This window comes from Plectropomus leopardus, chromosome 22, assembly GCF_026936395.1.
Source record: "Plectropomus leopardus strain MGB_pleo_1.0 chromosome 22, ASM2693639v1, whole genome shotgun sequence".
Taxonomy (NCBI): domain Eukaryota; kingdom Metazoa; phylum Chordata; class Actinopteri; order Perciformes; family Serranidae; genus Plectropomus; species Plectropomus leopardus.
In genome coordinates, this window is record NC_142197.1 from 4,130,129 (window position 1) to 4,155,584 (window position 25,456).

Here is a 25,456-nt window from a genome sequence, read left to right on the forward strand (position 1 = left end):
TTACTTTATTGAATATTTCTTTACCATGGTATTACTCATTTTTCCACTAGTGGATTTCTCTATAACACATTATGTTTTGCAGCGGTAGAAGAAGTACTCTGATCTTTTACTACAGTAAGTAAGTAAAAAAAAAGAAGGTATTATATCTATAAAATACATCATCATTTATTAGTTGATCACATTTTGTATATTTTTTTATATTTGCCACTGTGATGTAAGAGTAAAAGCATAAAGTAGCATAATATTAAATACCTGCTGCGGTGCCAGATAACATCAGACATTGAATAAACAGACAACTTTAAATGAAGCTTTTACTTCACAGATTGTCCTGCAGGAGACGCTCTCAGTCCACTCTGAGTGGACAAGAAGGACTTAATCCACAATAAATTCATCAAATGGATTTTAACCACTATGTTAGCCTTAAGATGCTTTTTGGAAAGCGGCCCGGACCACAGAGTCCAGACTGAAGCCAGTTGTTCTCTTAGAGGCACCAGTTCAATTCAACCACAGAAACCAGCACTCTGTTTGTGCTGACTCAGCACTATTAAAGACTGGCGTCACATGTGGACAGAAACATGGCATCAGATCCGTCATGTACAGCTTTCCTGAATGTAATTCTGAGGCTGTTTATACTTTGGTGAAAACATATGGGAAAAACAATGACCATGGCAGGGAACTGAGTTTATTTAAGTTTACTTTTTAGGTTAAAAAACAGCAAAAACAAAAATATTTTCAGCATAAAACATCATCTCCTCTTCGTCAGGCCTCGTCTCCGGCCTCTGTGATTGGCCGCCTGCACAGGAAGGCAGTAGATGTGCATGGGGAACTTTCTGAAGTAGCTGCTGACCCAGGGCCTGCAGAGGACACAGCAGGAGACACGGGACGTCACACTGAAGAGGTGGACTGATGTGAGGACAAAATCTAAAATAATGTGAAGCAGAAATACTCAAGCTGCTTTGCTTGAGGGCCACTTTTGCAAAATGACAGGATGCCAGGGGCCACTCACAGCAGCCTCATGCATGTTTTTACACTTTTGAGACATTTTAGGACGTTTCTAGGATTTGTAGGATTCTAGGACATTTATAGGATTTTAGGACATTTTGAGGATGTTTCTAGGATTTCGGCAAATTTTTGGTCCTTTAGGATCCATTTGGGATTTAAGGACATTTTTAGCATTTTAGTAGCCTACATTTCTAAAATTTTAGCACATTTCTCTAATTTCAGCACATTACAAGGATTTCAGGGCATTTCTAGGGTTTTAGGACATTTGGATTTTAGTATGTTTTCTAGGATTTTAGGACATTTCTAAGATTTTAGCATGTTTCTAAGATTTAAGGATTTTTGGAAATGTTTTTGGATTCTAGGACATTTCTAGGATTTTGGGATGTTTCTAGGATTTTGGGATGTTTCTGAGATTTAAGGATTTTTCTAGGAACTTTTGGACGTTTTTTGGCTTTCAAGACATTTCAAGGATTTTAGGATGTTTTCAGGATTTTAGCACGTTTGTAAATTTTAGAACATTTCTAGAATTTTAGTATATTTCCAGGATTTTAGGACGTTTCTTGGATTTTTGGCTCAGCTAGGACCTCTATCAGGGGATCCTGTGCACATTTTGATGCTGTTTTATGCTCTCCAGCACCTTATAAACAGTATACTAAAAGTAAAAAAACAATTGTAAATCACTTTATTTTATTGTGAATTAGAAAATGGTTTGGGGGCCACCCTGCACTCCATCAGGGGCCAGATTTGGTCCAGGGGCTGTAAGATGAGTATAAATGATGTAAAGTGCTCGTGTGTGTGTGTGTGTGTGTGTGTGTGTGTGTGTGTGTGTGTGTGTGTGTGTGTGTGTGTGTGTGTGTGTGTACTTGGCGACTCGCTGACTGAGGCTCAGGTAACACAGGTTTGTTCTCAGCAGTTTGTTCTCTTGTTGACGGAGGAATTCGGCTTCTTGCTGACGTTCGACGTCCAGACGAACAGACTCACGCAGCTCCGCCTCGATACGACCCAACTGAAACACACAAGTACAGTAAATTTATCATTTAACAAGTACAGTGTGTGTACCTACAGCCTTAAAAACACATCCTTGAGCCACATTGAGTGTGTTTATATGGACACGAATAACTTGATTATGAGGATTTTCCTGAATATGATCATTTTCAGGATAAGGTGTTTAAATAACTAAAGGCAAATTGGGTAATTCATAATTTTTATATACACCCCAGTTTCTTTCAGAGTACTCAAAGCAGCATATTCCTGTTTCTCATAAACAGAATATGGTGTTTGCATGTTCAAACACATAAATGGGATACTCCAAAAACCGGATCATAAAAGGCTCCATGACGTCTTTCTTCACGACCATGAACACACTAGTTTATTTTGACGCAGTCAAACACACACCGTCCTACTGACACTTTTCCCAGGTCATTTCTGTGGTGTTTGTTTTTTATAATTATAATTTTCTTGTGTCTTTTTTTCTCTTTTTTCAATTTCTTGCTAAATTTTGCTTCATATTTTCTTCCATTACTCCATGCCTTCTTTGATGTGCTTTTGAAAGAAATCAAGCTAATTTGCAGAGGTTTCAAAGGGTTAAATATTCTGCAAAATTAGGCAAATATTGAAACATGTAGCCAAAAATAAAGAAAAAAGAAAAAATCCACAGATTATTTGACCGTTTTCATTGTTGAGGAACTAAAATTTAAATATTTCTGTGACCTTTTGAGGGCGCTGTCTCAGCCTACACCCCAAAAACAACAAAAACCGAAGGAAATAGTATGATTTTAAATGTTTTAACCTCCTCCAGCAGACTCCTGTTGTCCTCCAGCTTCCTGTGCTGCTCGTACAGAGCCAGGGACGCGGGGTCAGATAGACGTCTCACTTCCTGTCTCTCTGTCTTGTCCACACCTGGTTTACCTGCTCCACCTGTCTGCTGCTGGACGATGGGAGGCAGGAAACAGGTACTGACACAGAGAGAGAGAGTGACGGGTTCATGTTTCACTTCATCATGTTGTTATCTTGTCGAGCTGAACACACACACACACACACACACACACACACACACACACACACACACACACACACACACACACACACACACACACACACACACACACACACACACACAAACACTCTTCCATGTAAACCAGTTTCCATTCAGATTTGTTTACAGTCGGGTCTGATCACAGTAACGTATCCCTCTGCCAAGGTCGTGCTTCGGTGGAGAGTATCAGAGACACACACACACACACACACACACACACACACACACACACACACACACACACACACACACACACACACACACACACACACACACACACACTGTTATCAGATTGTAAGTCCTGACTGAGTTTCCATTTGCATTGAAGATAGCACCAACTGTTTCCATCCAAGCTTTTATTTTGAAAATACATATCGTTAATTTAAAGTCTGAATATTGTATATACGCTAAACATTTTGGGCAGCCTACCAAAGTACTATATTGGCAGATATTGGTTCCCTTTTTGGGGTTATTGGGTATTTTTGCCAATGTTTGGATAAAGCTTTATCGTCATACCAGCAGTCAGACTGAGACGACTGATTCACAAACAAGTCGAAATCGAATTAGAAACACAAATTTAATCTTTATATCAGGGTGCCTTGTTCAAAACCCCAACTGCTAGAAAAAATGTATGTTTTTGCAGATACATTTTGCACATTTTTAATTATGTAGTGAAGCCATTGAAACTTTACCCTTCTTTATGTCTCAGCTACATTGTGTTTAACCCTTTGAAACCTGGACTGACATCACTTTTCTTGTGCTGCAATCAGGCGCCTTTCACAAGTACTGAGTAAATATATAGAAATATACAAAGCAAACTGAAGAAAACCTTTGAACCATAAATAATTTGGCAAGAAATTTCTTAAAATTTCAAGAAATCAGTAGATTTTGTTTTTTTAAGGCAAAATATCCAGAGAAAATTATAGATTAACAGAATTATTATAATTTTTAAAATTTTTTTTTCAGTTAATTTTCTTGTTTAATTTTTTTATTTTATATTATTTACTTTCCTTTTTTTGCTGTTTTTCTATGTTTTGTCATGGAAAAAAAGGTTGGTGACAAATGATTTTCTTCATAGTTTTTGTCAACAAAATGAATACAGATCTAGGACCTAAAAATGGATTTGCAGCAATAATTCACTAAAAAAAACAACTGTTTTGTTTGTTTGGGTGTTTGTTTGTTGGTCTAGAACAGACGTCTCCGACTTGGCAGGCGTCTCTCCTCTGTGTCTCACCATCCACCACCTCCTGATGACAAATTCACCTTAAACACTTTGTCACTTTTGATATATTGATATTATACTCTTGAAACAAATGCAACATATTAAAACACAGAATGCAGAAATGTAAAATGCCATATTTTCCTCTGGAGACTCGGCCGAGTGTTTCAGTTCCTCAAAGTTCAAAACAACTAGACTTAGAGTTTTCAAGAAGAGTTTCTGAACATCCAAAAGGCTTCATCAGTTCTGCTTTATTGACATCTTAGATATAATAAGATATAATCAAATTACTTCCAATAAAAGCTGTAATTGTTTGTTTTTCAAATGCAACAAAATGTTGAGACCGAAAGATTGATAAAAAATCGCAATATAAAGTCATTGTTTATGTATTTGTTTTTGTACTTGGTGTGTATACATTGTAAAAATCACAGTACCAATACCAATACCAGTACTCTGTTACAAAATACATTCTAAATTTTACTTTAAAGTACCAAAAGTTTTAGCATGAAAAGGACCAAAAGTAAATGTACTCACTATGCAGAGTGTTGCATAAAGTACTTCAATGTGTCTCGAGCAGATAATTAAATGGACTCTTGAAGACACGACGTCATTATTACTCCTGACGATCAGCTGTTTTCTTACCTGTGCTCTCTGCTGTACGACTCCTCCTGAATCTGAGAGAGGTGCCGAGCTCCCACCCTGCCCTGCAACACACACACACACACACACACACACACACACACACACACACACACACACGGAGGATACAGTATCAGTTAATTACATGTTCTCAGAGGACAGACAGAAGAAGCCTGCAGGAGACAGCTGGTTTCCGTGGTGACAGGAGACATCTGTCTGTCTGTCAGTCTGCGAGCTGACAGACGACACCACCACACACACACACGCACGCACACGCACGCACACACACACACACACACACACACACACACACACACACACACACACACACACAGCTGAGTAGAGATTAGTCACCTGTATCATCTCAGGAACGTCACACCTGTTTGTTTGTTCGTTTGTTTGTTTGATCTTTTTCATAAAGATCCAGTCTTTTTTTTTGTCAGTGTCGGTAGGTAGCTAAGTTTACTAAGTACTGTGCAAATATGTGCACAGTATTTGAGGTACTTGTATTTTATTATTGTTATGAGTATTTTGATTTTATGCAATTACTTCTATTCCACTAACTTTTAGTGTATTTTTTTTTGCTTCACTATATTTATGTGATAACGTTTTGCAGATTTAGATTATTAATACAAAACAAAAAAATAAAGGATGTATTATAAAATATTAAACTACCAGCAGTATATAAAGTAATTAAAATGAGCTCCACTTTTAGCAGCTGCAACATTAAAGAAATGAAAGTTTTAATGAATATTCTGAAATGGGCAATTCTGCATAATAATTACTTTTATTTAATGTCAATACTTTTGTATTTTTACTTGAGTAAAACTTGACTAAATGTATTTATTCTTCCAGCTAAAGATATAATGTTTGTGCTTAAGAAAAGGTCATAAGGTTATTAAATCAGAGCGGTTCATCCTCAGGGGATAACGAATGTTGTGCACAAATACTGACATATAATAAAATGTGATCATCTATCAGTTGAGACTTAAATTAAATCCGTAAATATTCAGTTTTTCAGCTGAAAACACAGAAGAAAATTATGATTTTAAAACTCGATCGTAGAAGTGTTGCATTGTTTTATCATTTAAGAAATTCAGTCAAACATCGAAATATAAGAGGCAAAACAAAAAGAAACAACTGTTTCAGTTTTCAAACTTTAAGGCTACAAAACTGGGACATATAATTATTATTTATTAATACCTGCAAATCCTTGAATTGACTTTAATTGCTGCCGAATATTTTCCAAAAATGTCAAACAAAAATTCAAAAACAGACAGGCTTTCCAGTTAAACAAAAAAACATAGCAAATAAAACATATACCATACAGTTCTTTAAAAATGATTAAATAATGTAAATTAAAAGCATATTTTATGTTAGTGTAGCAGATGATTATGACAAATATTGCGGCAAAGAAAATGTTTTCGCTTTCTTTTCCAGAAAACTTTCTATGAAATATCAACATTCAAAGAGTGAAAAAATGATAATCTGTAACTTTTCTGACAGAATGGATATTCATGATTTATGTGCATAACAGTAATATTTACTGAGGAGAAAACTTATCTCGCACCTTTAATGAAAATTTATGTGATCATTTCTTAGATAAGTCCTTAATCTACTTTTAGGCAGCTGCTTTTTTGCAGCAAATACAAAGTGACAAATGTACGATTACAGACTAAATTCAGAAATAGATAAATTTTTTCTGAACTTGCAGATACTCACAGTGAGCTGGACGTCCATCTCTGAGTGTGTCCGTCCTGCAACTTTACCTTCCTCTCTGCAGCTGAGACGTTTGTCTCCGACACCTAATTAGTTTGGTGATTCTGCAGCTGCACCTCCTCCACCTGAATTAGTCATCAGTGTATGTGTGTGTGTGTGTGTGTGTGTGTGTGTGTGTGTGTGTGTGTGTGTGTGTGTGTGTGTGTGTGTGTGTGTGTGTGTGTGTGTGTGTGTGTGTGTGTGTGTGTGTGTGCGTGCGTGCATGCGTGTCTGTGTCTACAGCTGACTAAGTTCACATGGTTAGAAAAGTAAAAATTTGATTTTTCATCAGCTATTTTCTGCAGTTTGTGGGACGTTTCTGGTAAATTTCCCGATAACAACGAAAGTCTCAGATCAAAATTCAGGCTTTATTTTTAGAATTCTGCTTAAAAACTGGAACCTTTTTTTGAATTTTGACAATAATACCAAAAAAGTTGTCACAAAGGTGTTTTATCACAATGAGAGAGAGAACAGTACTTTACAGCAAATATACTGTATCATAACGACTAAAAACAAAAACAGTAAACCACTGAATTCACTTTTCAAACTCATTTAAAGTCTAAACTGCCTGCGACCCCTCGTCACAACATAACCCTGATATTTCCTTTTTCAGTTTTTACAGGCCTCAAAAGATAAAACTTCCAAATATCTCACAAGAGGATAAGAAGGATTTAAGAAACATAAGAAAAAGCAGAACGTGTTTTGTTTTATCATTTCAATCATCTGGTCCTGAAAAATTCACTTTTTCACAAAGCGGGAAAGACGTGAGGAAAAAGGCAGTAAATAGAGAAATAAAAAGAAAATATTGTGTGCACTACAGACCTTTTTTCTCTGTTTTTTGCAATTACGCAGAAAAATCTATCCACAAAAATGAAAAGTAAAAATGCAGTTGCAGCTTTAAAAAACAAAGATAAAAGCAGAGGGATGACATTCAGCTTCAGTTTTTCAGATTTATGTGTTAGTGATGCAAATATTTAATATATTTGCATTTAAAATATTTAGATATCTTTCTTTATATTTGTCTTTAAATGTTTGTTTATGGGTGTGTACAGCGCCTGTAGAAATGGAAGTGGTAGTCAGTAAATAGCGCCCCTTGGAAGTGATGGTCAGTACTGCAGTCTGCTTGACCCTGAGGAGAAAGAAATGTACAAGCAATTATTATATTACTAATATTTATGTAGTAAACACTACAAAATAAAGGATAATTTCATGTCTGTGGATATATTCAGTAAGTTTAGTAAAAGTAAAATGAACAAGCAGATGAATCCACATTTGTTTCTATAAAATAGATCAATATTTGTAGCAGAAGGATGACAAAATAATAGAAATGAGAAATAAAGAAATGAGTTTCTTACAGCCACTGTGGAGCGAAAGTGATAGGAGCTGTGATAAAGGCGAGCGACATGAAGAGGCCACTCATGCTCTCCCTGCAGAAACACACCGAGACCAAACCACGAAAAAATCAGCTTTACGTTCATTCAACAAAAACAACATGTTAATTCAGCCATGCGCTTGTATAACTTGTAATTTCATTTAAAGCATGCATGAAAGTCACATAAAAATACTAATTTTCATGTTAAATTAATCTGGAAATTGTTGTTTTGATTGTTTGGTATCAAAAATAAGGTAAAAAAAAAAATATATAATATATAAATAAATAGCATTTTTTTTGTCCGAGCAATAATCTAAACTATAAAAAAAAGGGGGGGGGGTTTTATTTAAAAAATGATCGATTAATCAAATACTCATAGCAGCTCTGGTACATAGATTATCTCTAACTTCACAAATAAAAACTAAGACTGAAACCAAAAATATGTAAAGATTCGATGTATGGTTGTTTACCCTTTCTGACCACCTCTGTCTTTGGACAATATTTGTTTAAAAAAAAGGAAAATAAAATAGAATCCAGAGAAATTTATTTAAATTTAATGAAGGAAAAATAATTGGCATACATATGTGCTTTATCCGTTATAACTTTAATGGGGTTTTTGTATTTTAATGTATTTTATTTAAGTGTCTGAGTTCCTTGAAAAGCACTAATAAAAGTTATTATTGTTATTATTATTATTAGTAGTAGTTGTAGTAGAAGTGGTAGTAGTAGTAGTAGTAGTAGTCATATTAGTAACTAATGTAGTTATGTACAGTTTACCCGAGTACCTGAGTATATCCAGATTTTTACACTTTAAACTCTTTAAACCTACATCTAGTAGGTAAATATTATACATTTTACTGCACTGTATTTAATTAATAATCTCAGTTAATGATGAATTTGCAGATTCAGATAATTAACAAAAAATATAACCAACAAATAAACTATATTAATATCGATTAATATACCTGATGAGCTCCATCTTTATCCAGTAATATGTTACATATTATTATGAAAAAGGCCATTTTTGTACTTTTACACGCAAACATTTGAATGCTGTACTTTTACTTTTTTAACCCTATATTAATACTGTGACTCTTTGTATTTTTTTAACAACTTACGTATTGATAATTTGATTACTTATATTTTACTATTCATATATTTTCTGGGTGTGGTTTTTATATAAGCCAGTATAGGTTTTGTACTACACCCTCAGATGCAGTTTTTATATATTTTGTCCTCATTGTGTTTTGTACTAAGTGGAACAAATAAACTAGAGTATTTTTCCACCGTGGTATTGCTGTTTTTTCTTCAGTAAAACATCAGCGTGCTTATGTTTTTTGCAGTAACAGGTGTGTCGCTGTGTGATTGGTGTCCATGTCCTGGATTAACGTGAGCGCAGCCGTGATTAGCACGCCGTCGTCCCGATGTGAGGAAAACCCCGCCACACATCCATTATTCATCAGTGCTTCCCAACACGTCCTGCATTATTAACTGTAACGGTAACTGAGTCAGTGGCCTGGAACCTCACTGACCCCAAAACCAACACAAACGCTCAAAAGTTGATCCAGGCGTGTCGGATGGTTTTCCATACGTCCATCAAGCACCGATACTCAACCTTCCTGTTTGAGTTTGCAGCTCCGTGAACTGGAAAAGTGAAAAATTACATACTTCTTCTGTCGGAGAGATTTTCCTTCGTTTGTTTGTAAACCACAGAAAGGTGTGTAATGAAATGTTTAATCTGTCTTTGAGAACAGATTGGGCGTTTTCAGGGTTCCTACAGCTTTTTGAATGCCGCTAGGAGTAAAATTTAAGAATTTTACAACAACCAAAATTGAAAAAAAGAAAACATAAACAAACATAATTTGCAATGAAAAAAATGTGCCTAAAATTTTTTTTAAATGACATAAAACGTTACTTTTTTGGTGACATTTATGCCAGAGGAATTTGGGAAATTATATAAAAAATAGTCTTAGCATTTTTGAGGGTTTTTGAAAGATTGATTTAAGATATTTTAATACCATTTTGTTTTAATATTAAAAAGTCTTAAAATACAATCAATTCATTAATAATCTGTGGGAATTTTGGTTTTGCTGTTTGTTAAAATTGTTTCTAATTCAGCGTGAATAGAAAACAATATCTATTTTTAAATGTGCCTTTTTTTATTCTACAAAGTGTTTTTTTTTCCATTTAGCAACATAACTTTTCAAGTTCATAATTTGTCTAAAACATCCCAAAAGCAGACTAAACATGCGGAAAAAGCACTCTTACTTATATTTCACATATCTGTGCTTAAAACAACTCAAAAATGCTTCCATTTGTCAATTTTTGTCTTTCCATGATGTCGCTGAGAACCACAAACAACAAAAACAGGTAGGCTATACGCAAAATTTGCATTAAATGGTGGAAATAAATAATTCTCAGAATGTAATCAATCAGTAAATCAATGAATCAATTAGCTATATCAGTGTATCACGCTTACCTGTGTGTTTGAAGGGTATCTGCTGTCGGCGACGCTGTTTACATCCAGCAGAGAGGAGCAGGCCACCGATTCATCGAGACTGCACAGATGAACCACCAGCAGCTCTGTGGAGCTACGCAGAATAAATAAAAATACGAATAAATAATAATAATAATGAGAAAATGTTTCATTTACTCTCATGTTTCAAACACATCTGAGAAGAATCAGCTCAGCTAAACCAAACTGACAAATTGTGTCTCATCTCTTCAGATTGAACTCAATAGTTCGTGGTTCGCTGCCGTTCAGCAACACGGACGCTCCTGTCGGCGAATAGAAGTCACCGAATTTAGCACACCGGAAAGCGAATAACCCCAGCTCGCAGTTTTGGCTCTAAAAATGTTCTTTTTAGAACCAAAATGTTTTTTTTTAGTTCCCAGAGTGTTCTTCTAAAGTTAGGGTAAAATCTCTATAAATATAAAAAAAATGTTAAAATATTTTTTTTAGTTTTTAGTTTTGATTGTGTTTGTTTTCTTTTTTCTGTCTGTAATCTCAGGCCTAAATTTTTTTTTTAAATTTGAATGTTTTTTGTATTTTTTGTTAACATATCACATTACATTTTCATTGTTGAAAAAAGTCTGTAATCTCAGTCATCAGTAACGTGTTCTGAGCGTTGCTTTTAGAACGTTCTTCCTTTGTTCTCAGGTAACATTGTGGAAACGTTTTATTAAAGAAAACTATGATCTGTCACCTCTCAACATCCAAAACAGTTAAAACGTTACGTCTCAGTCAGCATTTAACCTTAAAGGAGCATTATTTGAAATGATTAAACATCCTTAAAAGGTTATTTGAACATTAGATTAAAATGTTTTCTTTAAAACTTTACTGCAACTCGTAGGTAACATTAGCCAATGTTGTGGGAACGTTCCCTGCTAGCTGGGGCTAAAGAAGGAAATGCAAAATAATAGTGTAAAAGAGGGAAAAGAGTTAGCTGTCAACATTTTCCTCAGACTTAATACAACATTTCAGAGAAACCTGCAGATTGTCTTCATTCACTGCAGACTCAAAACAGTCAACATTTGTTGTTGAACACATTTAATTGTTAGTATTAGTATTGTTAGTCAGTTTAAATGTCTGTCTTCATTAAGGTTTTGTAGAATAGAAAATTTAATCTATATTGTTTTGATGTTTGCAGCCCGTCAGTACTTACTTCATGACCAGCGTGACTCTCATGTTGTCTGGGACAAACTGGCTGATGGGAACTCTGTAGGTGTATCTGCCTGGACTGAAGGAGACACAGCGAGGACAGTCAGTCAAAAACATTGTTTTTTCCACACAGACCATATTTGTAAATATATATATGTAAAAATTCAGATTTACAAACACAATGGGAGTTATTCACAAACACTACATATGCATGAATTTGTGCTCAAAGCGTGCAAACGAACGTTTTAGTAGAAATCTGGGATTCATCAATATTATATCAATATAAATATAACACACACCTAAACTAAACTAAACTAAACTAAACTAAACTGAACTAAACTAAATTTATCTAAACTAATCTAATCTAATCTAATCTAACCTAAACTAAAGTAAACTAAACTAAACTAAACTAAACTAATCTAATCTAAACTAAATTTAGCTAAACTATTCATTAAAAAAAGGCTGTTATAGTCAAAAATATTTAAAACTAATTTATGAATGCACTTTAAGAGAAATTTACTAAAATCTTAAATTTTAAATTATTTCATTGAAAGAATATCAATATTCTGGCCATTATAATCATGGCCAAAAAAAGAAAAGACTTCAACCCTTTGCAGCACAAAGATAATTTTGCAATTATAGTGTTTTTTTTTTCTTTTTGTCTTTTTTCACTTACCCACAGTCGTCTCTTAGACAGTATTTACTGTCAATCACCTGCTGATTTTCCTTGATCATTAAAGACTGGATGGTTGTGTTTGTCCCTGGTAGAGAGAGAGAATTATATAATTATATATAAATATATAATGTTATGTGAATATATAGCAATATAACATGATATAAGAAAGTATGGAAAATAGGTCCCATGCTTGGTTCCTTTAATTTGCCATTAAATATACTGAATGCTGGTGGCTTTTAAATCATTATGTAGTGATTTAGGTCAAGTCGATTTTATTAATAAAGCTCATTATCACGAATCACAATTTGCCTCAGGGGGCTTTACAGCGTACGGCATCCCTCTGTGATTAGACCCTCACATCAACGAAGGAAAAACTACCCAAAAAACCCTCTAACAGCGAAAAAAGGTAGAAACCTCAGGAAGAGCGACTGAGGAGGGATCCCTCCTCTAGGTGCAATAGATGTCGGAAAAATAGATTTTCTCAAAATGTGGCTCTACTATATTAAAGCTTTGAACTATGTATCTGTGTTGTTTTTTTATTTACGTTTTTTTTTTTTGTGTTTCTTTATGATGTTATTGTCCGTGTCTAAACATCCGTTCAGCTCAGCAGTGAAAGCGTCAAGTCTGTTTACGAGGCTGTTTAAACATGTAGAAGATGAAAACTCACAGTCTTTGGCATTTTTCAGCTCCTCATAAAGTTTTTCTCTTCTTTTCTCTGTCGAGCAAAAACAGCAGAAATCAGGGTTAATACTGCGAGTACTGTTAGTAATATCCGACCGGTGAGTGACAGGCCTGACTGTGTCTCTATGTGAATACATCAGACATTCATTTATATCGGCCTGTTGAGAGCGTGCAAAAATCTCTTCATTCGAATTGTATTTCTGTGTTCATGTTGTGTATAAATACAGTTGTTGTTACCTGAAATGTCAGAATTTTCGTCTCCAGGTGATTCAGTGGAGGTGATGTTGGAGACGCCCCCTCCTGGAGGGGCGCAGCAGTACACCCGTTCACAGTACAGCAGGTCGCAGAAGTCCACGTCCGGGGGCCACGAGCCGGGGGGACGGGTCGGGGGGACTGCAGACAGAAGAGGGATTTACCAGCTGAACCTCTCTTATTCATTTTTTATTAATTTATTTATTTAAATCCAGTTAGTTTGGATTTGATCAAGTGAAAAAAATGCTATGCATCTTGTATAAAGTGATATTGTGATCAATAATTGCAACAAATCCAAATTTTAATGACTAAAATGATTCATTAACAATGGCCATCTTTACATGCTCAGTGGTCATCTAATATTACATTCAATTCTGAATTATCCTTATAAACAGGATACTGAATATCCTTTGTTTAGACTGTTACTTCACTACAGTGAATGTAAACACAGTATTTTTCGAGCGGTATGGTACCTGTGCTGCTCCAGGCTGTGGTCTGCGGAGGAACCACGCTGCCGTTACTAACAGACAAAAACAACAATCAGCACAAACAACCCGCGGCAGCAATATTTAAACTCTCAACGCTGAAAGGGTTTCATGACAATTACAAATTTCTTGCACAAACTGAAAATCTTCAAATCAAATAAACACTGCAAAAAAATCTCAATATAGAAATAGACCAAAAACAGCAAAATAAAAACAACAAAAGCAATCAGACCACAAACTAAAAGGAAATAAAATGTAAAATAAATAAATAAATAAAAAGGTCAAAGAAATATAGAGACAACATCACATAAAAGTCTGTATATATATATATTTTATATTTTTTTATTTATGCATTTTTTATCCAATGCATTGCTGTTGATTTGAATATCATTATTGATTTTCTTTTCTTGTATTTATTTAAATCATCATTTAATTGTATCTTAGGCTTTGGCAATATTGTTTTACAAACATTAATGTCAATAAATTGAATTGAAATTATGGTTTTTGTTATGAGTTATTTGGTGACTGAGGCCTTTTTAAGTTAATATAAAAGCTGTTTCCTATTATAATAAAAACGCTGTTTACCTGATGCCAGGAAAGAGGTCAATATTCTCCTCTGTCATATTGAGCAGGTACAGAGCGGTGATAGAGATGATGCTGCACGCACACACACACACACACACACACACACACACACACACACACACACACACACACACACACACACACACACACACACACACCAATGTTTGATTGATTAACATTTCTCACATATTATTGTGATTAGGTGAAAAATACTTGATGGCGTCCCTCACCAGAGCGCCATGGTGGCGAGCAGGGTGAAGACGCTGGCCTGGAAGACTTTATGCTGCAGACAGCTGCTGTACCTCTCTCTGCAGCTGTCTTTCTGAACTTTACTGGTCTTACACGAGTCGGGACTCGGCGTTATCGACACGCTGCTGTGTTTTCTGGATTTCCTGTTGGGCAGAAAACACAAGCTTTCAAGCTTTTATTCTGAAATCAATGATAAATCCAGTGGATTTCCAGTTTGTTTGTTTACGAAATTACAAATGTGATGTGTCATTAACACAGTTTAAAAGATTTTTTCGCAACACAGATATTCATACAATATTAGGGAAAGAAAAACAACAAAAAGTAAAGCAGTCCAGCTTCAATAGGAGCTTAAACTAATAACTAATGTCTGACAAAATCTTTCTTTTATCAATAAATTATCTGTGACCTTGAGCACAGATCAGTTGTGCTTTCTGAAGACGTCAACCTGCTGTCCTTTAACCTGCCTCAGTGAGTCACGGCCCACATTTCCCACAATACTTTTCAACAAGAATCGAAAAGAGCGGCAAAAACACAGCTCAGGAGTTTGTGAAACTTCACAACTTCATTTTTTTTGTTTTAAACTGCGGTGGATTATTTTAACGCTCTTTATTCATTCACACAAACACACACAGGAGCCTTCAGACTCGCTCAGCCTTGAACTGTGATTTGTATTTATGTACTGATAACACAATGATGCCGCTATTATGCAACACACACACACACACACACATTTTAGCAGTACTTTTCCATGGCGGTATATACTGTAAGCCTGCATGAACACGGATTATAGAGTTCTGCTGTCTTTTGTTGTTTGTTTTGCTTATTTTCACCAAATTATTTTTGCATTTATGATGTTCTTAGTTTGCAGTGGTACTTGATTGGTTTAATTGTTGCATTTATTGTACTTTTATATTTTAAAGGAAGAAAATGTCTGTCTAATAGAGTAATACGCAGAGTAATAATGTAGGGATTAAAGTCTAAATGCCATATAGTTATAGTTAATTATATTTGACGTAATAATATATTCACAGATGTCAAGTGACTGATATTGTAAGGGAACTCAGAGAGCACAGAACTGCAACAAATGACTTCACATGTTAAAAAGATTGAGAAATAATTCGTGCATTGTCCCTGTGATTCAAATCCCCTCCAAAATTTAAAGGGTTTTTCTTTGGCACATGCTTTCACTAAGTTCAATGAAAATCAGGCTCGTAGGTTTTCGGTAATCCTGCAAACTGAACGAAAAAAACCACCTTGGAGAAGAGAATTAGTTGTGTTATTATTGTGCTTTTTGTCCGGTGGATGCTGATTGGCAATTTGTTTTAAGAGTCACATTCACTGAAGGCATCGTGTACTGAACAACTGTGTAATAACGGACGAATGAAAGGATGAATAGATGAAGGTACCCGGAGGAGCGCAGGCTGCCGGTCAGACTCTTCAGCTTTGCCAGTCGCCGGTTCCAGACCTCCAGCTCTTTGATTCGAGTCTCCAGGTTGTCGGTGAGCTTCGACAGCTGCTGCACCGCCCCGACGTTCTCCATGAAGATCTGCTCCTGGAGGAGGAAGAGGAGAAAATCAGATTTGACATGAGACACAAACAGCAGTCTCCTGGGTGAAAGTCCTGTATTAGTTTGACTCATGCTGTTTATATCATGTAATTACTACATTGGACTTGAAAGCCCACTATGTCTTGATTTTATGCATTTTATATATTATATACTATATTTTTATGCTTATTTTGTTAATAATGTCTGTGGGTTATATTTTATTTATCTAATTTTCCATTTTATGTTATGCATTCTGTGCACTAAATTTTTATCCTTATTTTATCTGACTTTTACTAGTATTATCAAGAGGATTTTAACCATTCGAAGATGCATTCTATTCTGATTTTATTTTATTTAAATTTATAGGTTTTATTATGTCTTTTTATCTTTTATGTGTTTTGATGTGAAGCACTTGGTGCATTTAATTTATTTCTTGTAAAGCACTTTGGGCTGCATTTCTTGTATGCAAGGTGCTATGCAAATAAAGTTAATTATTATTATTATTATTATTATTATTATTATTATTATTATTATTATTATTATTATTATTATTATTATTATTATCATTATTATACAGACGCTAAAGGGAGCCTTCAGCGTCAACACCCTGAGAATGAGAACAGACTGCCTGTCTGGCACATAAACACATTTTAAAAAACTGTTCGTTTAGGTCAATTTACAACATTAAACAATAAAGATAAACATACGAGATTATAAAGACAGAAGGAAGAGAGAAGTTTACTTTGTCCACCATGAGGAAGTTATGAATCATCTTTCCGTCAGAACAGGAAATGTCTCCGACCTCCGTCACCGCAGATGGCAGCAGCTCCTTCACCTCCTGAGCTATTATACCTGAAATATCAAGTGATCGATGTTACTGTGACACCTTCACTCACCTGCAGATGAATTAAAGCGCGTCAGTGTTACAATAACGTTATATTAATGTTGTTACCTGTCTGGTGGGTGTGGTCGATCCCCATGACGGAGGCAAACTCGGGTTTATAATCAAACTCAACGATTCTCATCTGAGTGATTCTCTTCAGCTGCTGCTCAGCGTCAACCTGAAAAAACGAACACATTTACATTTCGGAAAATTACATTTGAACTTGACATGAAAGAACAATAACTGCAATATCTTGTAGTATAAATTATGTCGCCGTCTTACCTCCTGTATGTTCTCCTTGGCGCGGCAGTCCGATGGCTGCATGACGGCGCCCATCACCTTGGCGTTACCACAGACGACTAACGCCTCGTCGGGGCAGTCGGTGTTGATGCCGACTCGGCCTTGACAGACCACGGCGTCCTGCACCGCCCCGCGCTGCCACAGGGCGTCCCCGTCCATCTCGAACTGACCGGGGTTAGAGGCCTGCAGAGGGACACGCTGTGAGACTGATGACAGTTTTATAGAGACGAGACCGAGATCTGTGTCAGTGCTTCACACGGGGCCTTAGTGATTCACGGATCATTGATTTAAAGCAGGGACACTTAACGTGCTTTGCTCAGGGGACACTTTTTCAAAAGAAGATCAGGGGCCAGTCGCAGCAGCACCATACATGTGTCCACAATTCTAGGACATTTCTAGGTTTTAGGGTGTTTCAAGGATTTAAAGATGTTTTTAGGATTTTGAGACATTTCTCTTTTTAGGACGTCTCTCAGATTTAACGCTGTTTTCAGGATTTTAGCACATTTATGGGACTTTCGGATGTTTCCAGAATTTTAGGACATTTCTATGATTTTGGGATGTTTCAAGGACTTTAAGACATTTTTAGGATTTTAGGATGTTTTCAAGATTTTGGACATTTCCAGAATTTTAGGACATTTCTAGGATTGTAGGACATATCTCAGATTTAGGACATTTTTGTGATTTCGGACATTTCTAGAATTTTAGGAAATTAGGAGTTTTAAAAGATTTTAGGACATTTCTAAGATTATAGGATGTTTTTAGGATTTTAGGACATTTATCGGACTTAAGGATGTTTCTGGGATTAAAGGACATTTCTAGTATTTCAGGACATTTGGGTCTTCGCTAGGGCCTCTGTTGGGGGGCCCCTGGGACATAAGTTGACTGTAACTGGTTTAAAGTCGTTACCCTGACGATGATCCTCTCCGACACCAGAGCTGTGAGGAGGAACTTCTCGTCTCCTCCCACTGCAGCGTACAGACCGACCACCATCTGAAAATATCTACACACACACACACACACACACACACACACACACACACACACACACACACAGAGTTAGTGTGTAGCTCTGACTGTTATTCATTCATTAATTATTGACCTCACACACACACACCTCTGGTCAGGGTTGGGTTTGCCTTTCTTCCTCATGTTGTTGGACGTCGTCTCGCTGAAGTGCAGTCGGCCGAGCGTTACCTTGGTGATTTTGCCGCTGGGCAGGCTGACCCTGGAGGATCATAGTTTATTGTTTGTACAATATTTAATTACATTTCTATGCTTTTTTAATTTTTTAAAATGTATAACGTATGAATGTTGCGATGAAGCTGTACTCAAAAACATACTTTGACAATCCACAAAAAGATTAAATTTCTGCTTCATTCGAAGAGCAGATATCTTTAAAACAGAAAAGACTTCAAATATGAAAACTTTCTGCCCTCTTTGATAAATACACCTTTGATAAACATATTTGTAGCGCTCAAACTCTTCCAAACTTTCAGTGCTGGTCCAAATCAGATTTTCATTAAAATATAGTGCAAATTTTACCCAAACTTTCAGAACGATGTGAATTTATATTTCCATCCACAACACCTTTGTGTGATTATTGTGAGGCGGTTAAAACATGTTGGTAAAACCATTACTTCAGTATTTAAAGGGATTTCTTCCGTAATATTTGGCAGCCTTTCTCTGTTTGTTTTTATGTCCAAATTGAAAATGCATATAAAAGCAGCTGGACTGAAACTGTCTCCCACAGAGTGCATCAGACAGTCTGAAACAGTGTTAGACGAGGGTCTATTTAAAGTGGAAGCTGGTGAAACTGCTCACGGTGGGTGAGGTGATGCATCGTCCGTTATCTACCTGACAGGGTTGAAGGGCTTCTTGCTGCGGTCGGGCTGAGACTGCTCAATGGTCACCTGGTGACTCGGAGACTCCAGCTGTGAGGAATAAAACATACAGCAGTTACTGAAAGTCCCCTGCTGGTTGTGTTTTCCACAATATTCAGGAGCATTTCTGATTTTCTGGCTGCCAAAGTGCATCACTGTGCTGAGACTGATAGAGCAAGTCGTACATTTTGAAAACCCCTAAAGAACAAACTGAGATTAGAAAATGTGTCTCATCAAGACGCTGTTTGCTGTATCTTTTGAGTCATAAGTGTCCCAGAGTCTGGTGTGTTTCGTTGACTGTTGACTCTAGATTTTGCCCTGAAAACAAAGACCGATCTCATTCCAAAGTCTTCAAATACCGGCGTAATATCAGGATGCGAAAAGCCAACTTTTGTGGTTGTATTATACGCCACCATAATATGACATAATATATGACATAATATAAGGAGCACGAAGATCCCTGTAAGGCGGGCGGAGCGGTGGTGGATGGATCCAACGCGGGTTTCCATTAACCCTCAAATGGTGCAAATTTAAATTGTGAATTTAAATATGCCTAATGGAAACAAGTCAGTATTTAAAAGGCTGGTATGTCTTCTACGCACCTTAATCCCAAACACTTTTATCTGGAAGTGGTCGACCTGCTGCGGCCCGCTGAGCGTTCTCACATATTGCGGCTCTGCGGCCATGCCGATGTGAACGGTGACCTGGAAGTGGTTCTTCTTCTGGCAGACGAAGGCCTCGTCAGCTGCAGAGTAGTTGAAGCCTTTATCTGTGTCGACGTGGTAGGCAGGAGGAGACCTGGAGACACAGGTGGTGATATCAGTTTGTCTGTCCAGCACTTTGGTCCAGAGAAAGTTATCTTAACAACCACAGAGTACGTATGTAAAGCACAGAGCCGAAAAGTTATTCATGTTTTTACTTTTTCGACATGCAACCTGTTTCCTGCTTCAACATGTTTGGTACGTGACGTAATAGGTCCAATAGAAACCAGCTGAAATCTCCACATACTTCCGTCAATAAATCAAATTTTTCCTGGTGTTTGTATACTGGGACGAAGACAGAAGTCCAGTTAAAGGCCTGATCGAGCTGTAACCGTAGCTCGACTTAACTGTGCATGTAAACTGATTCAGTTTTAAACTCACAGTGTCTGGTAGCTGCTGTTGTACAAAGTGCTCCAATGATCCGGTCTATACTGTTCCCAAGTCAGCAGCTGATAGGATCCCAAACCAGCCACGCCGTTCCCTACACCGCCGCCTTGAGTCGCATCTCCGTCGCTGCAGGAAGCCTCGATTCCCGCCGATGTTTCCTCGCACTCAGACCTCCTCCTCTTTTTACTCTCTGGAGAACTGAAGCAACACAAGACAGATTTAAGTCTCTTTTTTGTTTGTTTATCATGTTTGTGTTGTATATCTTAACTTGTGCATGTTTAAGTCTATTGTGTGCATTTTTATCTCAGTGCTGTTAACCATTCCACATTTTTGTATTTACAGGCGCCTTTCTGGACACTCAAGGTCACCTAACATCATAAAAAACAAACACAGAGTTTAAGAAACAAATAAGAATACCAGTAAAATACAATTTAAAAAGATTTAAGAGAAAAAAAAGAAAAAATAATGGATTTTCATTTTTATTATTTTAGGATACCCCTTAACATCTCGTAAGGGACAACCGATGAAAATGAGCCCCTCGGCTCACTCAGGTGCATTTTTTAAATAAGTAGAAGACAAATGACCAGAGTTAAATGTTAATGTTGAGTATAAATATGTTGAACTGGCTACTTAAAAGATTTAAAGTCATAAAAATGACGATGTTTGAGGCGTGCTCACCAGTCGTGTCGTGTGGAGGCGGAGCCCAGCAGGCAGGCCGAAGACGGCGTGGATAAATTTGGGACCACGCCCTGCACAGTGCAGGGTGCGCCGTAGCTGTTCAAAGGGGGCATCGGCGGGGAAGGAGGTGTGGGCGGGGTGTAAACCTGCGAGCAGCTCTGTGGACTCAGGTAGTGTGTGTGTTCAGGTGAGCGGTGTGTGTGCTGGTGCAGGGGGCGGGGGGCAGGGGGCAGGTGAAGTCCCAGACTTAATGCAAGTGTTTGTGAGGCCCAGACTGCGGAGCTGCTCGTGGGTCAGCAGCTCGTGGTGGGCGGGGGCAGGGGCGGGGCCTCGATCCTTAAAGCGACAGGACGATGAGGGGGCGGGCCGATGTGTTGGCGGGAACACTTCCTGTGTGGTCTGCTGGTTGGACCAATAGGGCGCCTCGTAGTGGAAGTCTGCCAATGAGAGAAGTCGAGACGACTCATACACGTTTTTTACAATAAACTTACATGACTGAAAGGCAAATTTTAAAGACCATACATTCTCTGCTTATCGTTTCTTTACCATTAACATTAATAGATTTAAAAATATATATTATTTTAAAAAATAATGGATTCAGAACAGGATAAGATCTGAATATTTATATACAATTTAGTGATTTTTTCGTTGTTTATTTGACAGGAGGGGCGATGCAAAAAAGGGGAAGGCATGTCAAAAAATTCTTTAAGCACAGAGAGGGGCAGAAAACTTCAAATGGTTGTATTTAGTATTTATTTTCCTGACAAAAGTGGGTTTATAAGGTATGTTTTCTTAAAAAAAAAATCTGGGGCTGTTTTTTTTTTAAATAATTTTGGCAATTTTTAAAGAAATATTTTGAGGATTTGTTTTTCTTTACAAAAAAACTGGTCATTTTTAAAGAAATTAAAGGCCTTTATTATTCTCTCGAAAGTTTTTTTTTCTTTAAAATTTTACATGCAGGTTTTGCAGGCATGTTTACTTATTAAAATTTGGAATTTTTTTGTTATTTAAACATTTTTGGCAAAAAAAAGCAGAACATTTTTATCAATTTATTGTTCCTATAAAATTTTTGGTGATTTTTAAATAAAACACGCCTTCCACAGTTTATCATCGCCAGAAACTGTTAAAGCAGAAATTATTGGATTTTTCAAATTAACACATAATGTGGATTAAATGGTTTTGTGAAACAAAATTCCATGACTTTTCCAGGTTTTTCATGACCATACAAACCCTGCCTCTTGCAGTAAATGTAGGTTGCTAGTTCAAACCTACCTGGTATCTGTGGAGGTGAACAGGCCTCTGAGCTCGAGTCAGGAGGAGACTCAGGGAGCATGCTGGGAAAAAAAGCACACAAATAAATAAACAGTAAAATAAACAACACATCGACTGTGTTGTAGAAAATCTGCTAACTCCAGCTCACAGACTAGAGCAAACTTTTTTTTCAATTTAATTTTTTAAAATTTGAATTCCAATTGCATAAAAACCTTAATTTTGATTTTTTAATCTCTTATTTATTTGGGTTTTTTTGCGTTCTTGATTGTTTTAATAGGATCTCCTCTTCTGCAGCTTTCCGTGTTTACAACCTTCACTCAGCTGATAATCAAGTAGGTCAATGCCGTTTGTGTGTGTGTTACAAAACAGTATGTGTGTCCAGGAATTTGGATGATATATTAGGTTTCACACACATTTTTACATTTTATCATATATTATTCTCCATCGTCAATATTGTAAATAACTTAAAAGTTTAATGACAATATGTGTTTCAGACTTTGCAGGAGCTCAACTTTGATACTAATTAATATAAAAGATCAATTAAATTGTTAAAAATCAGGAATCGTGTGAATCTTACAAGCTGTTGGGGTCCATGTCGTTGTCGAGGTACTGCTCCAGGATGGTCGTATCCACGGCAACAGAACTGTCCAACACACCACTCACATCCTGACCTGCATACACATACACATACATACACACACACACACACACACACACACACACACACACAGTTATCAATTGTTCTTGACCATAACGAGCAGAGGAAGTTAATAGATAACATATTGTGCTTTCTGTTAACCTGGTTTGTATTTAAGGACTCTGGGTGTCTTCAAGGACCCTGGAAACACTTCCAGAACCAGCTGGCCCTCCTAAAGGCCACATGAATCTCTCCAGTGACTCTTAAACCCTCCCCAGGAACTAAAACAGCTCCAAATCACAGACTTTACAGATTGATACCATGCAATGAGAGGAAACCGCTCACCGCTGAAGAACTGCTGCAGCGCCTCGTTCTCTCCCAGAACCTGCAGCGGCAGCCGGCCTGCTGCGGGGTCCATGCTGTGCACCAGGAGGCACTGCAGCCGGGGAGACAGGAGGGATCAGGAGGGCCCCTGCTGGAGCTGTGGACAGACAGTGAATGAATAAATGAATATATAGATCTTTAAAGAAGTACTTTAACCCCCGCTCTCCCAAGAATGGTCATTTGTATATCAGTTATTCAGCCCGAGTGACGCTGAATTTGTGAAGAAAAGTTATTTTTTCTCAACGAGGAATCCAAAAACTGAAAATTTTGATTTTGACAACAGCAGAACTTTATGAAAGCTTCTGCTTATAAACTCTCACACAACTCATAATGTATAATCAAAGTCTCATTTCAGCTGGTTTCATACGTCCACTCTGTCAGTGCGTTAGGTGTACGAGCCAAACCCCAAAAGTTACCAACCGCCACGTGGCTGGACAGAAGAACCTCTTTGGACAGATCCGCTGCACGGCGAGCCAAAGCGGCCACAAAGCGACACTTTTAAACGTGTTATTGTTTAGAATAAACGCCCCTAAAATCATATTGATGTCAGGACGGCTTTTTTTTTACAACGCACAATGGTTAAATGGCTTAAAAAACGGCAAAAATTTGCATAAACAACGGCGCAGTTGACAGGCAAACTATATACTCATGGAGCTTTTATGCCATCTGCTGACACCAGACGGCGGCTCTTTGTGGCCGCTTTGCCATACTGCTGCCGTTTTTCTTTTACGCTGGCGGATGGCCGGACGGCACCGGAGTTCACTTCCTGTGTGAAAGTGCGTGTTTTTTCTCCGCCTCACCATGTGACTCTTTTTGACAAACCTAACCGTCACGTTGCTTCATGTTAACCATCGTGATTGGCTGATATGTGCTGTTGTCTAAACGTGCATTTGTTGACATCACCGTAACGGCATCGCGGAGCGTAAACAGTCACGGAGACGGAAACCTAAAATTTCATAAGTAGACGCAAAAGATCACCGACAGAGTCACACACACACACACACACACACACATATATATATATATATTTATATATATATAGACACATATATTTCATATTACTAATGGCACAATATCCGATTTTCACTGCAAGATTGTGGCCAAAAGGGTTCATTATAACAATATTATAGCATATAGATTTAACACGTTATTATTAATTATTATTATTATTATTATTATTATTATTATTATTATTATTATTATTATTATTATTATCATTATCTAAAATTATTATTAAAATCTAAAAGGTACCACATGAATCACAGAATGTCTTTTAAATTAACATTTACAATGACTGACTATAATAATTGGAGGTCTGTGGACATTGTTAATATTCACGACGTCCATTATGTTTTAACCCCTAAATGCCTGGAACATCAGTTTTCTTTGCTGCATTCAGACATGTTTCACATCATCATTTTAACCCCTGAAACCTGGAAAAATGGTTTGATTCATTTCAAAAACATAATGAGTAACTATGAAATATTATTTAAAGGTAAAAAAAAAAATTACCTGAAAATTGCCTATGATTGATTATTAGATATTATCAAAAATTGAGATAAATATGTCCAGAAAATATAATCATATAATGAAATCAGAATTATCCTATTTATTTAAAATGTATTAAAAATCAACATTACAGAGAAGAATATCAATTATTTTTAGCACCTTCCTTAAGGTCATTTTTTGTTCTGTTTTTGTTTTTTGTTTTCTGATTTTTCCAGTAATTTTCTTTGAACTTTTTATTAATTTCTTGTTATTTTTTTGGTAATTTCTAGTGAAGTTAAAGTTAAAGTTTCACAATAGTAATCATTCTGTTTGCCTTTGTCAAAGACCAGATGAAATCTGAAATTCTGATCAAAGTTTAAAATTTAAAAATATGTTTATTTTTTTTATTACAGGTGTTCTTGCATCTTTTCTTCTAAGTGACCTGAAAGATACCTGGGATGGATTATTAGATTTTTTTTTTTAAGAAAGAACAACATCCAGAAATTATATTTATATTTCTTAATTATACATTATAAAGACTTTCCTGAGGCCATTTTCTGTTTGTTTTTTACTTAATGTATTTTTTTGTCTTATTTTCCAGTGATTTTTTAAAATTAATTTCTAGC

At 36.6% G+C, this 25,456-nt stretch overlaps 2 protein-coding genes across 2 annotated transcripts; both read right to left on the reverse strand.

Moving 5' to 3' along the window:
• Positions 1–677: 677 nt before the first annotated feature.
• Positions 678–6,862, reverse strand: LOC148185844 (uncharacterized). The gene is made up of 5 exons (XM_088072817.1): positions 6,618–6,862; positions 4,899–4,960; positions 2,792–2,957; positions 1,866–2,008; positions 678–854 (listed from the first exon to the last, which is right to left on the reverse strand). Exons 1-5 carry the CDS (start codon positions 6,633–6,635, stop codon positions 746–748), a joined length of 498 nt encoding a protein of 165 aa, XP_087928943.1. The 5' UTR covers positions 6,636–6,862; the 3' UTR covers positions 678–745.
• Positions 6,863–7,002: 140 nt separating this feature from the next.
• Positions 7,003–24,105, reverse strand: myrfl (myelin regulatory factor like). The gene is given in 25 exon segments (XM_088072816.1): positions 7,003–7,782; positions 8,009–8,080; positions 10,505–10,616; positions 11,691–11,765; positions 12,363–12,447; positions 13,030–13,077; positions 13,281–13,436; positions 13,769–13,815; positions 14,366–14,437; positions 14,596–14,757; positions 16,021–16,166; positions 16,903–17,012; positions 17,113–17,221; positions 17,326–17,526; positions 18,250–18,343; positions 18,458–18,568; positions 19,198–19,274; positions 19,826–20,021; positions 20,366–20,569; positions 21,050–21,265; positions 21,267–21,486; positions 22,322–22,383; positions 22,899–22,992; positions 23,304–23,439; positions 23,763–24,105. Coding segments are annotated over 24 exon segments (2,835 nt in total). The 5' UTR covers positions 23,377–23,439; positions 23,763–24,105; the 3' UTR covers positions 7,003–7,689.
• Between the last annotated feature and the right edge of the window lie 1,351 nt (positions 24,106–25,456).